The sequence below is a fragment of the Equus caballus genome, chromosome 25 (assembly GCF_041296265.1).
Source record: "Equus caballus isolate H_3958 breed thoroughbred chromosome 25, TB-T2T, whole genome shotgun sequence".
NCBI classification, from domain to species: Eukaryota; Metazoa; Chordata; class Mammalia; order Perissodactyla; family Equidae; genus Equus; species Equus caballus.
In genome coordinates, this window is record NC_091708.1 from 19,614,838 (window position 1) to 19,634,268 (window position 19,431).

Below are 19,431 nucleotides of genomic sequence, written 5' to 3' on the forward strand. Positions count from 1 at the left end.
GTGCCAAAGTCAGGAGATGGAAGCAAGCCTGAGCGGCTGGAGGGGCAGCAGGCCCAGAATGGTTGGAGGAGTGTGTGGAGGGACGGGAACAGGTCAGAGGTGGTTGGCGCCAGAGCACCCAGGGTGTTGTAAGCCACCATAAAGACTTTGGCTTTTGCTCTGAGTGAGGTTGGCAGGCGTTATGGGGTTTTGAGCAGAGGATTAACGTGCTCTGGCTTCTGATGAAAAGGGTCTCGTTTTATTGAAACTAGTCTTGAGGGGACAAGAATAGAGGCAGGTAGCAGACTATTGCAGTAACTCAGGTGAGGAATAATGGTAGCTTGAACCAGGATGGTAGCGGTGGAGAAGTGATGAGAAATGGTCAGGTTCTGGACACATTTGGAAGATAAGAGACGTCAGCATTTCTTGATGAATGGGATGCATGGTGTGAGAAAGAGAGGCCGTAAGGTGTTTAGTCTGAACACCTGACAAGGTGGAATGACTATTTACAGAGACGAGGAAGGCTGTTGGTGGAGTAGGTTGTGTGGGAGAATATTAGGAGTTTGATGATCGATGTGTGTCGTGAGGGAGACAACGGGACCTGGGTGTGGCCAGCCTCATTGCGTGAACATACTTCAGAAATTTGCACCGCTCCCTGCCCCCTCTTCACTGTAGATACTCCATCTGTGATAAATGATTTAAATTTCTCAATATTTAAATCAAGTATCTTAAATTCCTTGATGGGCAGGTACTTCGTGTCTATTGGCTGACTGGTTAAAAAAAAATCTCCAGGGGCTGGCCCCGTGGCCGAGTGGTTAAGTTCGCGCACTCCACTGCAGGCGGCCCAGTGCTTCGTTGGTTCGAATCCTGGGCGCGGACATGGCACTGCTCATCAAGCCACGCTAAGGCAGCATCCCACATACCACAACTAGAAGGACCCACAACGAAGAATATACAACTATGTACCGGGGGGCTTTGGGAGAAAAAAAGGAAAAAAAATAAAATCTTAAAGAAAAAATCTCTAATCTCAAGTGGGCTAATCTAATCTCAACTGGTAAGCAGGTTGCATTAGACCCAGTGCTTCTATGAGCAATACAAATGTTTCCACTGCCACACCGCGTAGGTGAACCTGGAAAACAAGCATACAAAAACAGCAAAACTAAAACCTCAACAACCATTTCAGAATAAACAACCTTGTATTGTGCAAAATGAGACACTGAAAACAACTGGACTGATGGGAAAAATAGAGTGGGGACAGAACACCTAAAACAAAGGAACTTTGTAACAAGTAGTCCTGATAGAATTACCAAGAAAAAAGCTAGCACAGTTTACTCTACTGGTGTGGGGGGCCCAGGATCACAGTGGGAAATTCTCTGTGGCCTTAAACCCTGAAGCTCATGCTTTCACTTTGAGCAGTAGGTCTTGGAGGGTATTTTGCTTCTAATAGAGACCTTTTCATTAAAATTAAAAGATCTGATCCTAGATATAGCTTTCTCAATTAATCCATTGTGTTTTGTTTTTTTTTTTAAAGATTTAATTTTTTCCTTTTTCTCCCCAAAGCCCCCCGGTACATAGTTGTGTATTCTTCGTTGTGGGTTCTTCTAGTTGTGGCATGTGGGACGCTGCCTCAGCGTGGTGTGATGAGCAGTGCCATGTCCGCGCCCAGGATTCGAACTAACGAAACACTGGGCCGCCTGCAGTGGAGCGCGCGAACTTAACCACTTGGCCACGGGGCCAGCCCCTAATCCATTGTTTTAATACAGGGAGAAATGTCTTTGCAGCCTCCTTTTCTGCATTTGTGTTTAGCCAGATAGCTTAAAAGAAGAAAAGTGGGTCGGCCCGGTGGTGCAGCGGTTAAGTTCATATGTTCTACTTCTTGGCGACCCGGGGTTCGCCGGTTCTGATCCTGGGTGCGAACATGGCACCACTTGGCACGCCATGCTGTGGTAGGCGTTCCACGTATAAAGTAGAGGAAGATGGGCATGGATGTTAGCTCAGGGCCAGTCTTCCTCAGCGAAAAGAGGAGGATTGGCAGCAGTTAGCTCAGGGCTAATCTTCCTCAAAAAAAAAGAAGGAAAGCGTAATGGTTTCTGAAGCCACGGAATCAGCCACCACTTGAAACCTGTCGTTTCTGTAGATTTTTCAGCCTCTCCCCGCACCCGCCTCCCCCTAAGGTCTTATATTGCTAAGGTTTTTTCTTTAATAAGCATGAGAAAACTTGAGTCTGATTACTTGGAAACATTAACGTGCTGGGAAAAATTGCGTGGGAGTTCCCTATGATACCAGCGTCATTCATCTGTTTGCCAGCTGTGTATGAGGTCCTGCGTGTCAAAGAAACACGTTGTGGCAGAACAGACTGTACTGCTGACCTAGGACTCCTCAGAGCTGACGGACACCAAGGACCACACAGATCTACCTCCTTCCTGGATAGTCTAAAATTTTTATGTTTAAAGTAGGTATTCAGTAAGAAAATTCAACATCTATTCTTTTAAAAAGCTATTTAAAAACTAGGAAGTGAAACCTACATCTTTAACAAGATCCAATCTCTTAAACCAACAGCAAGTATCATACTTGACAATGACACACTAGAGGATTTTCTCTTTACTTCTGGAATGTATAAGCAAGCCTTCTATGACCATTAATATTGTTCTAGAAGTTCTGACTAGTACAAGAAACCATAAAACAAAAATAAATATAATGATCAGAAAGGAGATAAAATACAAAAACCAAGAAAATCAACTAAAAATTATTCATAAGGGCTATATATGGTACACACGCAAAAATTAGGTGCTTTCTCAAGTGTCAATAGTAACCAGTTGGAAACACATAATGGGCAAAATGCCCCTTTCGTCATGGTAACAACAAATACAAAATACGGTCACGTGTTGCTTAATATTGGGGGTACATTGTGAAAAATGCATCATTAGGTGATTTCGTCGTGTGAACATTGAGTGTACTTACACAAACCTAGATGGAACAGCCTACTCTACACCTCTGGTACTAATCTAATGGGACCACTGTTGTATATGCGGTCCCTCGGTGACTGAAATGGCATTATGCAACACGTGGCTGTACCTCGGAATAACGCTAACAAGAAATATGTGCAGTCGAGATGAAGAAAACTGTAAGACTTTTCTTCAGATTTATAAAATAAAACTTAAATGAACTGGAGGGACGTACCTTGTTCCTGGATGCAAAAAGTAGAATATTGAGAAGATGTCATTTTTTTCCAATTAATTTATAAATTTAACATGATCTGAGCAAAAATTACATCTATTCTTAGAGGAGCTTGACAAAATGATTCTAAGCAATAAACGTAAAGGACAGACTAATACCAGATAATAAAATTTAAAGCCATAGCAATCGATAGTGTGTTACAGTTTAGCGTTGTGGTCATGATCTTAGGTGTTGGGGTACTTGGATTCCAGGCCTGTCACTTACCAGGCATGTGACCATGGGCCACTTAATCTCTCCAGGCCTCAGTTTCCTCACCTGTAAAGGTTGAGATTAAATGATATGATGTAAATAAAGAGTGAGTAAATTACTAGTGTGTGGGAAGTACTCAAGAAATGTTAGCTCCTATTGTTTTGTTGTTGACACTAGTAAAACAGGTCAATGGAAGAGAATAGTCTAAACATAAGACCATAGTATAAATAAGAATTGATTAATTTATTAAAGGAGCCATTTTGAATCAAAGACAATTGATTAGATGTTATATTTGGTTAAAAGTTTTTGGATAACTCATACATCAAAATAAATCCCATGAAACCATAAGTAGAAGAAAAAAAATATCTATCAACTAATTGAAGAGCCTAAAAGCCGTGAAAAAAGGTCTTTGGACCAAATTGATTTGGCTGTATTAAAATTTATTTCAGTATGAAAGAAAAACTCACACATTGAGTGACAAACTGAGGCACAAGTAGTGGTTATTGGTAAATATTTAACGATCAGCTCTGCAAGGAAAGAAAGAAAATACCTGGATTTGTCACATTTGTGGATTTCCGTGGTATAAATACTGCCACCATGCTGATTTCAGGCTACTAGCGTGAAGTTGGTGAAGAGGAGTTGGGTGGAGATGTGGGTTGTTGGCTCTCATGAGCTGGTGCAAGCCGACTGCAGCACAGCACTGGCACAGACATGGCAGAGCATGCTGAGAAACCACCTGGAGATCACCCCAGGCCAGAGCACATCCTTACTTGAAGCTGCCTTCCCCAGGAAGCAGAGATAATTACAGAGATAATTAAGAATAAAAATCCACTGTGTTGTATCATGGAGGGTACCTTGAGTTGGATCTGTCCTAGCACAAGGGTGCTGGCCCTGCAAAGGGTCTCTGGGGTGGAAAGACCCCTGTGGGGTGACTGGGGCCTGCCTGGGAGTGGCCTCTTTGGGGCCAAATCCGATAGCGGCTGAGGACTAAGGGCAGAGATGTTGCTAGACAAATGCTTTAAAACAATAGTTGGACCAGAGCAGGGGGTGTCTCACCTTTGGTTTCTTCTCCTTCTGAAGCCCATGATGCTCTTGGCAGTGGTGCATGTTTTTGCTATCTTCCTCTGCATATTTATATTCTCATCTGATTTTTTATTCTCCTTTTGATACTGTTCAATTACTGTGTATAGTAGTTTTTGTAAGTGTGGTCATCAGAAAGATCAGTCATGGGGGGAGTGGTGATATGTGAAAACATGACCGCTTGTGTCTAGACAGTGATAAGGGGACCCAAGTGATATTTTGCAGTGGACCAGGAGACCAAAGATGTGTCTCATTGTCAGGGGGTCATGGTATTGTCAGGAAGAGAAGCTTCAAGGTGTGGAGCCTTGGGGTCCTGTCTCGTGTTTGGACGCAGGGATTCCATACACGACTTGCACTTTTTATTCCACAATGGACTACTGGCTGGCCACAGGGTAACCCAGTCTTACAGGTACCATCTTAGATGGGTTGTTTCTTTGAGATCATATCTGTAGTTCTGATAGAAGGTTGGTTTATTATAAGGTCGACTTTGTGCAAAGAAGCAGGATTTAATTGGATTTCAGAGAAGTGGAGACTTTCTGAATATGGGAGCAATATTGTTAGAAGTTGTATGGTTGTTTGAAGCCTTTGATTGAGAATCATCACTTTGGGCAGCACAGAAAGAACCAGTTGGCATGGGGTGAGATAGGGGTGTGGAGAGAGAGAAAAAAAGTAGTCACTTTAGGGGGTTAATGAAGATGAATCTTATGATGTGAGAAAAGTAGCTTTAATAGACACACAGAGGACCGGCTGGTAGGAAATATGGGTTGCCAGAATTGGATACAGACCGGTCAAGATAAAAAATGAGGTCTGTCTGTGCTTAGACTTGGCCTTGGAGGTGGACAAAAATGGTTTCTTATGAGTGAGATGTTTTAATAACTTATTGGGCGTGGAGATTTACAGATGCTTATGTTTTTAGAGCATTTCTTTATTCAAGGTTGGTCTACATACAGTAATTTTTCTTAATTTTTTTTAAGAGCAAGTTTAGTATCTGTCATTTACAGGACTGTTAATTTGATGATACAGTGTTCCTCCTCACTTATTTGGGCGTTTCTAGTCTTTCTGTGTGTTTTCTTTAATCGCTCTAGAATCTTTAGCTGGTTTTCATTAATTAAGCTTATCCTGAAAAGCTTCGTTGATTGTAGAACCATTGTATCTCAGGGTTGGAAGTGACTGTAATAGTCTTCTAATCCAGCTGTCAATTTGATGCTTGAATCCCTGTATTATTCTTTTCCATTTCATACTTAAATAATTGATGTCTTGATTTTTAGTAGTTGGATTTACCAAGAGGTAGAATTTGGGAGCTTTGTAACAATATAGCATTCTCAGACCCAGCAGTCATTTGGAGATAACCAGTTGATCATACCTTGGGCGGCTGAGGGCCAGCTGGTTATCTGATGCTGAAATATTGGCACCATTCAGTGGCCCCTACTACAGGGTACTCTGACCTCTAACTTTAAACCCCAAGCTGGGGCTGAGAGTGTAGTTTGACTCAGGACACAGGTTCCAGGGCCAGGCTAAACCTAGGACTCTCATGTTCCTAGGGCTTCCTCCATGGTTCTGATCTATTCATGGTCGGGGAGAGGGTGTTGGTTGTTGGTGGTATAGAACCAACCTCTTTGCTTCCAAAGCTGGTTGGCTAAGGCCAGTTTGTAGGTTCAGAAGCTGCCTGTTGTAAATTATGCTGAAATTCTGGGAGAAGTTTTCTAGAAGGATTCTAAATTATACGTCTTTAATATTTTCTGCTTGTAGAATTTGAATGCAGAGTACTTGGAGTGGTTCAGGTTTTGCCAAGAAAGCCCAGTTCATGGCTGCTAGGAGGCTTTGCCGATTATCATTGATCTTAGAATTCACCAAGCCCTGGGGCTTTGGAGGCTCAGAAACTTAATTTTGCTAGTACATTTAGAGTGCATCCTTTCATTAATAGTAGATTCACGTAACCAAAGTCGTAAGACACATATGTCAACTCAGGAGGCTAATTTATCAAACTGACATACAGACCAGAAATTTTTTGTCAGCTTAGCTAGTATTAAGGTAAAGACAAATTATTATTTAAAAGTTGTCATATTTATTCCTAAAAGTAGTATGGTTATTTAAAAAAAATCCAATCCAAATATGGAAATGTATAAATAGAAAGTCCTTTCTGATCCCACCTGATGAGATGACAATCGTTGACAGCTTAGCCTGTGTATAGTCATCCAGACTCTTTGCATGCGCAGTAACCTCTGTTGCTTTCTTTTTCTGTAGCTCTCTAGTTACATTGTGTGTGTTGCTCATCGGCTTGTGGGAAGCCAGGAAAGAGTCAGGAGGTTGCCTAATGACAGGGAATCAGACGAAGAGGAGGAGGCTGGATGACTCCCGGTGCAGCGGCAGCTCAGTAGCCTGAATTGTTTATTCAGCAATCGAGAGGCTGCTGCCCTGGCACCCCTTCCCCAAGACAGGTTGGCAGGGCCATGCCAATGTTTGTCTCTCAGACTGTAATTTTTCAGTACAACTGGCCAAGTACAGGTCTTGGCACCGAACAGATGCTAAATAAATAGTAGCTGTGTGTGTACCTGCCCTGTCCAGTCCCTCTTTTCTGACAAGTACATTCTTTCTGTAGCTCCATTTGTGTCACAGTCTAGCTTTGCCTTGGCAGGTGTGTCCTTTGGTCTCCTTAAGATGACTTTTCTTTCTCTACTTTGGTCTGTTTTATTTCAGTTCTTTGCCACCTTATTTCTTTTTTCCGCTTGTGCTGCCTAAAGAGGGCTTGAACTATTCCGTGAAAATCAGCACCTTACCTAGTAATTCTTGAAACTTCCGATTTCTTAGGAACATGCTTTCTTTCGTCAAATTTCAGTATTACTCAACTCTTTACCTTAGTTAAAACTATTCTGCTCTTGTCTTGTTGTATACCTAATATAGCTATATTAAAAGTGTTCGCATGGAGTTTGTCGTGAAATCAGTAGAATTCCACATGAGAAGTGGGCAGTGTGGCCCTCTTTTAAGTGTTTTTATATGATTTATATTATACATATAACAGCTTTGTTGAGATGTAATCCACGTACCCATCCAAAGTGTACTATTCAATGGTTTTTAGTACATTGACAGAGTTGTGTAACCATCACCACAGTTTTAGAACATTTTTGTCATCCCCAAAAGAAACCCCATACCTGTTAGTGGTGGTTCCCCATTTCCTCTCAGCTCCCATCCAACCCTAGGCAAGCACTAATCTACTTTCTGTCTCTATAGATTTGCCTGTTCTGGACATTTCATATAAATGGAATTATATAATATGTGGTCTTTTGTATCTGGCTTCTTTCACTTATAATGTTTTCAGGGTTCATCTATGTTATAGTATGTATCACTACTTCATTTATTTTTATTCCAATATTTATATTCCGTGCAATGGATATACCACATTGTGTTTATCCATTCATCAGTTGATGGGCATTTGTATGTGATTTCTTAATAGTGAAGTAGCGCTTTAGTATTATGACTCTTTTTGAAATCCAAGCAAGTGTTACACAAAGTATAGATGGAAGTTACAGAAGGCTAGAAGGAAACAACAGTTTATTTCTACCTGTTAAACAGCACTGCAGGTGTTTTCTTCAAATATCAACAGTCATATTTGGACGTTTGGAAATTATCTTTGAAATCAAAATACAAAATATGTTAATCTGTTATTTTTGGTTATAGCCTATAATTTTTCTGTAAGAAAAAATGTTAACCATGTAAAAAAAACAGTTTAGATAAACTAAGCCACAGAATGTACTATAGTATTTTTGCTGTAATTCTTATGCGTCTCTCTTCCTATTTTCCCTCTTCTCTTCCACATGCATCAGTCCAGTGTCCACACAGTAAACATGGCAGAGCAGAGTGGTCATGGGCCCTGGGCCCGCTGCCTGCTTCACGTCTCTGCTTTAATACTTTTTGACTGTGTGTCTTGGGCAAGTTACTTAACCCCTCTTTGCCTCAGTTTCCTCATGAGTAAAATGTGAATAATAATAGTATCAACCTCATAGGCTTGTTGTGGAAATTAAATGGGTTAATGTAGGTAAAGTGTCTGGCACATGGAATATGCTCAGTAATATTAGCCATAGTCTGCATTTAGTGTTACGTAGTCACTAAGTAAGTACTTGGACTAAAACAGATTATTTTGGTAATCTTAATTAAGGTTGAGCTATGATTTTTTCCACCTTCAATAAATCTGTGCGTTTTTGTCTGTCATCTCACCAACCCTCATATGTGAACTCAAAGGAATTGTGTATTTATAAAAGGGAGGAGAGGAAAGGTAGAACCTGGAGATGAGGAAGCTAAATTAGCCAGAGGAGAAGAGTAGAAGATGGAAGTCAAATCCCTGGTCTCTTAGGCCCCATCGTCGTTCCTTTCATGTGGTAATGATTGTGTATTGAGTGAATGGCTTTTTATAGTTTGGTTGACTATGGGTTTTAGAATTGAGGTTTTCTTCAGCTCCCTTTAAAAATTCAAGACAGAGGAAGGCATTTCAGTTGCTCTAATTGTATGATCACTTGAAAGTCATTATTGATTTGTTTCTTACATTTACCGCGAGTGTCTATACAACTGTGCCCTCATTAGTTTCTCCTGGTCTTATTTCCTTTACAACTCATTTTTCACTTTTTAGGCACACATTTTGGAATGTATACAATATGAGAGCAATTTAAAAATGTTTGAGATGAGTATTTGTGAGAATTCGCTTTTTGAGATGCTTCATAGGGAAGTGTTTTCCCGTAGCCCATGGGGAAAGGGCAGTATCAGTAGTTTAGGACCTGGTCCTAGCTAAGAGGTTTACTTAAAATCATTTAATCCTGGAGACAACGGTGCATGATATGGGGATGATCATCATTACCTTACAAGTGGAGGGATCAGGTCAGCTGATCATACTCCCATTTAGAAGAGGAGCTAGGATTCAAACCCAGGTTTGTGTTCCTCCCTCTCAATATGGGTGCGTCACCTCTCTGATGTTTATTAGACTGTGGTACTTCTCTGATGTCGCCAGTTCTGCATCCTCCAGGAGGAGTTTTGTTCTTGCCTAGGTGATTCTCCGCATACAGCTTTCTAGTGCAGTTTGAAGTGTTCTGATCTCCTGTCAGTAAGTGTCAAATAGAATGACTTGAACATTTTCTGGTGGTTTTGATACTACATCTGTTTATAGCTGACGTTATACTAAGGAAGCAGAAAAAGAATAATCTGGAGAAATGGAAGCCAATATTTCTTCTTTTCTGTTATTTCTTCCATAATTAAATAGCATTAATGGAAGTCAAAATGAGAAAAATGCATCATAAGTCAAACTAGTTAAAAATTTCACTCTCCCCTTCCAATGCTTGTGTGTGTGTGTGTACTGTTTTACAAGTTGAATAACTAGAGTGTAGATGTAACTTCATACCGTGTTTTCTAATACATGTTTTTATCATTATCATTTTTATATGTTACTATGCAGTTTTCATGATTTTTTTTATGATTACTTCAAATCCTAGTCTCATATTTAACTAATTTCTATTTTTAAATAGTTAATTTCTAATTTTTTCTCATAATAGCACTGTATTGAACATCTCACGTGCAGCTATTTTAATGTTTTAGATTATTTATTTGGGTTTTTGAAATGTATTGCCAAATTATTTTCCATGGGTGTCTAACCACTTTACGTTGCTTTTGGTTTCAGCGTAGTCTTAACCAGTGTTACCAGTTTCCTTCTGAAAGTGTGTTTCAGTGGGAGCGTCGTCCTAACCATGAGCCCTATGCTCTGGTTTCCAGAAATGTATTGTGAGAGAGGTTGGCACTGTCTGTAGTCATGTCTCCCAATGGATGTGTGACCAAATTAGTTTTGGAAAGTCTCACAATAGAGCTTCAGACAAGTCCTACTTGAAAGACTAGACTTCATTAGCCAGCATTTCCAAAACTTACTTAAATCTGGAATTTGTTTTTCCCATAGCCTATTAATGAACATCTTTGGGAAATGCCATACTACGTAATATCTATGGGGAACAGAGCCAGCCTATGATGCCATAGAATGCTTTTTAAGGAAATGATCTCATGCAGGAGAGGCAGTGAGGATGTTTGCGCTAACATCACGCCACTCTAATGGTAAGAGACCTGGCCTGGTTCATTCATTCATTAAATAAATTTACTATGTGCCAGCCACTGTTCACCTGCTGGGGATACAGCGGTGAATAAACCTAGTCCCTGCCCCTGAGTAGGCACCAAGAAGGGAAGAATAGACGTCACATGTTCAACCACTTAAAGAAAGATTCTGTACAGCATTATTTTATGTGGAATAGGCTTTTACTTGAAGAATTTTAAGTGCCTATTGTAAACACTGCTGATCCCTGATTTAAACAAAAAAGAGATACATCTTTTCCCTTAAGAAGTTCGTAATCTGCTGAGGAAGCAAATTATTATAATGTGAAATGATAATTACTGTGGTGGTGGTATATTCGTAGTGTGCTATAGGAACACAAAGGAAGGGATCCTATCCATATTTTGGGGGTTCCTAAATTATTTTTTTAACGATAATAGGGATTTGGTCAGTTAAGATTCTTAGGCTCTGCCACGGAACTGAACATATAGTTATTTCTATGCATGATTGTTGTGGACTGAAAACATTTTCATTGGCAAAGATAACGTCTGATTTTGATTTAAAATATAAATTTGCTCATCTCCACCCGCCCGTTGGCTATGTTATGATCAGTGTAATCTTCATGTTCCTTCTCCATAAGTCCCTGTAATCGTCATAAGTCAGTTTTTACCTGTTCCATCGAAGAAAGGAAGTGGGATTGGAGTAAGAATGCTATATTGAGTACCTATGAATTCCTGCTTTGAAAAAGTGATTACAATATAGCAAGAAAGCTCAGTAAACCCACTAGCAATCTGGAAGCCGATTGGCTGTAGCAGGGACGAGGTGCAAAGTAGAGCTTTGGTCCTGTTGGTCTGTCCTTGGTATCATCAAATACGGAAGAAGTTCTAACACTTGTAGGATGTGTTGGGGAAAAATGAAGCCTGTAAGAACTGTATAATTTTTTAAAAATTAAATAGTAATTTTAAATTAAAAACATTCTCACCACTGATTCAGAAGAAAGAGAAGTTAGAAATACTGTTTGAGGATTGCAGACAAGGCTTGTCTATATAATTTTGATCATGTATCATTGATGATGGAAGTAAAAGATGCTATTAGCTGTGTTGCAGAATAGGATGAACTTGGCTTTTGCCTGGTAACTATTATGTGCTCATGTGTAGGAAAGACAGTCACTGAGAAGTCTTGTGTAAGAAGAACACTTTTGTAACTGGCCCGCAGTTATTTTTTTTAGGGCAGTTGGAGGAAGAATGAAGGCATTGGCATCTCTCTCCAGGATCTTTCCATCACTCTGTAAATGCATAACTTATAAAGCAGCTCTGGTTGCCATTTTCTCCCTTTTTCCTTAAATGCATGAATGTTTGTGATTTAGTATAAAGTTCATGAACTAAGGGAAGCAGTTGGACACAGATGCCTGTATCTTTCCACTCAGTGTATCCTATTACCTTTAACTGCCTGTTAAAACCATGCTTTTATTTTTACCTTTCAAATATGAATTGCCATCACCAGGCTTAGCAAATGAAACGGATTACTTATGGTAACTGTAAGTAGTTATGCACTCCGAATCCTTGACAGAGCTTTCCCAAAGGACAGGCAACGTCTTTCGGAATCCTATTACAAGATTTTATTTGCAGGGGCTGTGAACAGGAGGCTGAAAGCTTCCGTGTTTTATTGCTGCCCAACTTCATCAGGTCTGCTCACTCTATTGAAAATTGTGGCAAAAATGATACACATCAGCTCTTTTATTCTTTTGTTACTACTCTGTGCAAATAAAAGCATATTGGGGAATTTAATGAAGCAGCATGTCCTTGGAGGGAGCTTCGAAGACTGGGAGTGTCTGACTCTTTGTCTTTAATACTGGAGTTTTTTGTGTAAAACAGATTGGCACGAACAAAATAAAGTCCTCACAGATAGCCCAGTGTCTGCCGCATATGTACTTAAATCACGCAAAAGTCTGTGTAGCAGTCACCTGAGAGGTGCACTCAGTGACTGCGTTAGAGGCTTTCTGGGTGTACCCAAGGAATAGTTGGGACAGTGCAAACTGCAGCGGAGCGGCTGGGACTGTGAGCCTGTTTTAGAGGCGGTCCCTGTACCGAGAAGCAGAGACTGTGACGTTCAAGAAAAAACCTGGGGCGGGGGGAAGGGGGGATTTGATTATTGAACAAGTTAACAAACACTTCCCACGGATACATTCTGGGAATCTGCTGGGTGAGAGACCGAGTCTCGCCTTGCTTTGGCCTTCACGTGCAGAGTTGGCTTTTCATTGGAATCTGGGAAGGGCAGCGTGGATTGAAAGGATGGATCTGTGCTGCAGAGATCTAGGCACACGTAATGTGAAGGACGGCATTCCTATGCTTATCCTTAGGGGTAGTCTTCAGGTTATTGCAATTCCTGGCCTACAGTTTAACTCTCCTTATTGCTGGCCTGTAGGAACATAAGCGTGGGTCAGTGACCTTATCAGGATAATCTTGATTCTGCTTGAATTTCTAAGCTTTGGTACTTAATTACTAATAATGACTACTTGGGGTATACCTTCAAACTGATAAAAACAGAGAAGTATGGGCAGCGCTATAGTTGTGAACTGCTGGCCTAAATGGTGTAGGAATTGATGCTGGTTTGTCCTTTATTTGCAGAGGTCACACTGCCTGTATACGACTTCTCTTTCTTTGGACCAGCCTCCCAGGCTGGTGTTTCTTGTTGCTTTGAATGTGGGAGAATGCACTTCTCTGGCTTACTTAGGGGAAATGACAACGGAGCACATAGTCATTTAGCTCGTCAGAAATTCCAAGTTGCACGGGCCGGCTCCATGGCCGAGTGGTTAAGTTCACGCACTCCGCTGCGGTGGCCCAGGGTTCAGATCCTGGGTGCGGACGTGGCACTGCTCATCAGGCCATGTTGAGGCGGCGTCCCACATCCCACAACTAGAGGGACCTGCAACTAAGATATACAACTATGTACAGGGGGGGTTTGGGGAGATAAAGCAGAAAAAAAAAAAAAAAGATTGGCAACAGTTGTTAGCCCAGGTGCAACTCTAGATGTATGTGACCAGATAATGTTTAACTCAGTGTTAGTAGGAAATCTCACCAATGACATCAACATGAAAATATTACTCCAGTAGCTTAGTAAATACAGCCCTGCACTAATGTGTCAGAACACAAAGGAAGATATTCTTCTTCTTTTCCAAGACCAAAAGGCCCATTCCTAACTGGAGCAGCCATAAAAATCTTTAGTGTAATGAAATCTTAATGGATATGAAGTAAGAAATGGCTGATTTTTTTGTTTTAGACCAACTGAATGTTCTGTTTGTTTACTACTAAACATTTCTGAGTGGAATAATTCTTATTTGGCAGTCAATATTTCTCCCTCACAGCTAGCAAGAATTTTTGGTATGTTTTGGACACAAAACACATTCTATTTTAGACACCAAAGAATCATTTTTCCGTGTTTGCTTCAGAAGTTTGTGAGATAATTTCAACAGATCTCACAAATGTTTGTTTAATGGCTGCCCATCTCTATTCCTGCAGTTTTTTACACATCTTTACTTTGGCCTCACTCACGATATTGTAGTCCTTAGTTTGCCTCTCTCTCGCTAAACGAGAGCTCACTGAGGGCAGGGGCTGTCTTCCCTGTCTTGGGATCTCTGGTACTTTGTGTGGTGCTCAGTATTTATTTGAAGAACTAATGGAATGCTTAAGATTATTGTCTGAAAATCAAGTAACTTTTTTTTTTTTTAAAGATTTTATTTTTTCCTTTTTCTCCCCAAAGCCCCCTGGTACATAGTTGTATATTCTTCGTTGTGGGTCCTTCTAGTTGTGGCATGTGGGACGCTGCCTCAGCGTGGTTGGATGAGCAGTGTCATGTCCGCGCCCAGGATTCGAACCAACGAAACACTGGGCCGCTTGCAGCGGAGCGCGCGAACTTAACCACTGGGCCACGGGGCCAGCCCCAAAATCAAGTAACTTTTTAATATAATTGACTATAACCTTTTTATAGCATGTTTTCCATTATTTTCAAACCATGTCTACAAAAATCTGGTGTACTGAGGAAAGATTCATAGCATTTGGTAATACTCTATTACTATAAGAATCTTTGGGGAATCTTTGGGCTTCTATATTAATTAGGAGAAAGACATATAGACAGTAAGTACAGAATATAAAAAGAGGGCAGAGAGCATTCAATCTTTGCCGTTCTGTATCACCTTGGTGTCTTTTGGCTTCCTGGATTTTAGACCCTAGCTGCCTTTATATTTGACCTTTTGTTGCTAAAGTCACATCTGCCAGACCTTTTCCCACCTTATTGATCCCCTGGCTTGGCCCACCCTGTCTGCCCTATTACTGCTGGTGCCCTCCACTGATAACCTGATTTGACCCAATTGGTTATATCACTTGTCAAAATCTATGTGTGTTACTATTATCTACACATACATTTAGTCAACAACTGTATCCTATTAGGAATAACATGGAAATTTAGGACAAAACTTTTTTACAGGATTATTTCCTTAAAAAATATACACCCCTGTTAGAGCACATCAGATCCACTGGCAGGCCTTGGCTTTAGCTGTTGGGGCTCATAGTGAATGTGGAGTCTAGGACATAGTTGCCTGGTCTGTGACTTCCATAAGAGATGCTATGGAAGCGGATTTTTTTTTTTTTTTAATCTATGATGTGCAAAATGTAGTAAGGAATGCGAAGATGTTAAACATTGTTCCCCCCTAAGTTTAAGGAAATGAATATAATACAAACACAAGGTAGATGTCAACAGTAGTCTGACTTAGAATTGTTTTTTATGGTCCAGAACTAGTATTAAAAATTGTAATTCTGCCTTCTAGGTTATTAACTTTCTGTAAGTGTGCAAAAGGAGTACGTAATGTGAATGTTGTTATACACATATATTCCTACCCTTATTTTTTTAATTTTTAAAAAACTTTTTATTATGGAAAGTTTTAAACCTTCATTTTACCCATTTTTGGGAATCTTTATTTCTTTGTATATATTCAAGTTTGCCTGGTATCATATTCTTTCTACCTGAAGAACTTTCTTGAACATTTTTGTAGTTCAGGTTGTCTGCTAATAAATTCTGCTAGGTTTTATTTGTCTGAAAAAAGTATTTCTAAGAGACATTTTCTCTGGGTGTAGAATTCTGGGTTAATAGTGTTTTTAGAAAATTCTTTCAGTGATTTAAAGATGTTATTCCATGGTTTTTTGCTTTGTGTAGTTTCTGACAAAAAGTTTGCTTAATCTTTGTTTCTTTTTATGTGATGTTTCTTTTCCCTCCCTCTGGCTCCCGTCAAGATGATCTCTTTATCTGTTGTTTTCAATAGTTTGAATATAATGTGTAAGGTGTGTATGCACACACACACATGTGTGTGTTGTATTTATCCTACTTGGGATTCTCTGAGCTTCTTGAATCTGCTTTGATTTCTTTTGTTATTTTTGGAAAATTCTCAGTCACTGTTTCTCCTAATATTTCCTCTGCCCCATTCTATCTTCTCCTTTTGGGATCCCGATTACGCATATGTTAGACCATTTGATATTGTCCTATAGTTCTTGGATGCTCTGTTCTTGGTTTTTAATTTTCACTCTTTTTTTCTTTGTGTTTCACTTTGGGTAATTTTTCTTGACCTCTCTTTGAGTTTATTGGTTCTTTCTTTGGCTGTGTTTAGTCTATGAGGAGCCTAACAAAGGTATTCTTCATCTCTGCTACCATGTTTTTTATTCTTTGCATTTCCTTAACTCCTTCTTATAGTTTCCATCTCTCTGCTAGAATTTGAGGATTCATGTTTCAGAAATAGATTTTCCACTTATTTTCTCTGAACCTTGGTTTTCTCTTTTACAAAGTAGAAAAATCAGAAATGTATAAGAATAACTAACAGAATTGTCTTGAGGATCAAATGAGGCCCCTTTGGCATGTCCCTTCCTTTCCTCTCCCTGGGTCTCAATCACTCTCCTTAAAGGCTTGGACTGTATGATTACTTTGGTCCTATTCAGTTGCTAAATTATAAAATTCTCTGAAGGAGAAAAGACCCAACATTTATTGACAGCCTGTATTAATCTCATATAGTATTTGAGAAAGGAGTAAAAATCACATTTAAAAAGTGCTTTGCAAACATTTTACTTTTGCCATGTCTATGTGAATTTTAATTGGAAGAAACAGACAGCCTTAAATCCAGTTGCCACTTGGTTAAATCTGTTAAAGAATCATTAAAATTTTTCAACTGTTGGGTTTCCTGACTCACTTGAGAAATTTCGAGGCTCATAAAACATCTCACTCTCTTTCTCTGTGTCTATAGGATTTTAAATTATTGGGTTAGCTTCCAAATTTTGCAATGTGAGGCAAAACTAATGGAGGTTTTTCCTCTTTACTGACTATTGCTGTTGAATTGTATTCTCAATAGATTTGTCTTTGCAGTCACAGACTTGGGTTCCAATCCTGGTTGCACAGCTGCAAAACCTTGGGCTGCTATTTAACTTTGAGCCTGAGTTTCCTTATCTGTTTGTTAAGATAAATATAGTATTTTAAAGTAGCTGTTGCTCTGGAAATTACCTTAGATTAAATATAATGAATTTCAAAGACGTGTCCAAATTCTGTGTGTGTAAGTAATTTTACTATAATGGGTATTATTCAAGATTGAAATTATTTAATACAAAGAAACATTCTTTATTCATACTCTGAGCAACTGTCTTCCAAAACACAGACCACAATACAGGCATTCTTATTCGAATAACAGGGAGTGATGTCAAATTATTTTTGTAGGGCTTTTTTTGTCATAACAAAAATCTTCACAAAACTGTGTTCCTGATCGTAGATTTTTAGAGTTGGAAGGAACCTAAGAGACCCCGTCTAACTTCTTCCTGTGACCCAGAGAGGTGAAGCAATTTATCTAGAGTCACGTAGCTAACTAATGACACAGCCAGGGAGAGAATAGAGTTCTTTATCCATTTGCCATAGTGTTACATTCCTCTGGAAGAAACTGCCCACTCACTCTTGGTGTTTAATGCTAGTTAGAGTCTTGGGGTAAGCTTTTTTCCATGACTAACTAGTGCTCTTTTGTTTTCTTGTGTGGGTGTCTGGGAGCAAGCCCAGAAGGGTGGTGGTTTTTTTGGTTCAACAACTGAACCGTGTAAGGCACTAGGCAAGGAAAAGGTGTTTGTCTAGTTAGCACTTTAGGGTCAGGAAGAAGTGGTTGGAATTCAGACTCTCTGCTATCATTGTTGATAGGCGGGTATTTTCAAGTTGAGTTTCTTAACCTGGGGTTTGAATTCCCAAAAGTTTTATGAAAATTATGCAAATATATGCATACCTCCCAAGAAAAGAATCTGTAGTTTTCATCAGATTATCAAAGGGTACGCAGTTAAAACTGTTGTATTAGAGGGAGGGAAAGGTAAGCAAAGCTGATTGAGAACTAGTTCACCACTCTTGTACTCTAATTACTGATTATACTAGGGGGTTATCTCCAGCCCCCTTCCGCTTCTGCTCTATCCTCCCTAGAGAGCTTCCCAGATCTTGTCGTGGAAGCTGCTGGAAGACCTAACCTTCTTTCTGCAGGAACTTTTCCCATAGGTTTCCCAAGGCTACCTTCTCTGTCCCTTCTCTGCTCACTGTTTCCAGGAAAGGGTGTGAGACTCGGGGATTTTTGTTCATTAGAAAGCTCAGGAGGGTTATTTCAATTACATTCTGGTTAAAAGGAATTTGTGAGCTGACTTAAGAACCTAAGACTGTTGCCATAAGAAAAAAATGCAATTAGAATTCCAATCAATACTTTGCAAATTAACTTTTAGAATGCCTCTAGTTCTTTAGTTAGGGAATCTCTGTGTTTGATCTAGAAACTCTTTACACTTCCCAGAAACAGAAAGAAAATCCACGGATGATGGTTTAGGAGTTGCCCAGATCTGTCTATAAAAGTGTTTTTTATTTTTTTAATTTTATTTTAAAGATTGGCACCTGAGCTAACAACTGTTGCCAATCTTCTTATTTTTTTTTCCTGCTTTTTTCTCCCCAAATCCCCCCAGTACATAGTTGTATATTATAGTCGTGGGTCCTTCTAGTTGTGGCACGTGGGACGCCGCCTCAACATGGCCTAATGAGTGGTGCCATGTCCGCGCTCAGGATCCGAACCCTGGGCCGCTGAAGCGGACGCGTGAACTTAACCACTAAGCCACGGGACCAGCCCCTGTAAAAGTATTTTAATTCAGTTTTTTCTTCCTGAATTTTATTAGACTTAAAAGAACCTACCCCTGAATAGGAATTCATTTTAAGGGTCTTCCTTTCTAGAGGAGAACGTATATAAAGCACATTCTAAATTTTTAAGACTAGCATCTGAACACAAAGAAAAAGCTACCACCAAGATGACTTGGAAGAATTTGCTCATTTGTTTATTCATTTAAAAAGCCTATACTGAGTACATATCAAGAACCCTCAGGTATCATGTTAGATGGTGGGAAAAGAGAAATGGTCTCTTCTCTTGCGAAGCTCATGACCTGCTGGGGACACAGCTCAACAAATACCAAATCAGTAAGCTACATGCTCTAATAGAGGTGCCACAAAAGCATTGGGATCAGTACTCAGCCTGGCCAGGCGGAGGGGTGGGAATTAGGGTAAACTTCCCAGAATGGTGACAGATGTTTGAGTTGCGTCTTAAAGGTAGAAACTTGTCAGGCAAAGAACGGATCTAGGTATAAATGATGTGTTTGTGCCTTGCTGACTTTTACTAAATTTAACATTTGTCACTCTTATTTTGTATTTTCGATTAGAGCTCCAAACGAGAATGGAAGCCACTGGAGGACCGTAGCTGCACAGACATACCGTGGCTGCTGCTTTTTATCCTCTTCTGCATTGGGATGGTAAGGAAGCTCTCACAGGGGGGTCAGAAGCTGAACTCA

The 19,431-nt window shown here is 39.9% G+C and overlaps 1 protein-coding gene across 3 annotated transcripts in view; it reads left to right on the top strand.

The window, feature by feature from the left end:
- Positions 1-19,431, top strand: part of SLC44A1 (solute carrier family 44 member 1) — a 179,488-nt gene that overhangs the window by 28,338 nt on the left and 131,719 nt on the right. For all 3 annotated transcript variants that reach the window (XM_023629816.2, XM_023629815.2, XM_023629817.2), the window contains exon 2: positions 19,303-19,392. In XM_023629816.2, coding sequence (XP_023485584.1) covers positions 19,303-19,392 — 90 coding nt within the window. The remainder of the gene's footprint in view (positions 1-19,302; positions 19,393-19,431) is intronic.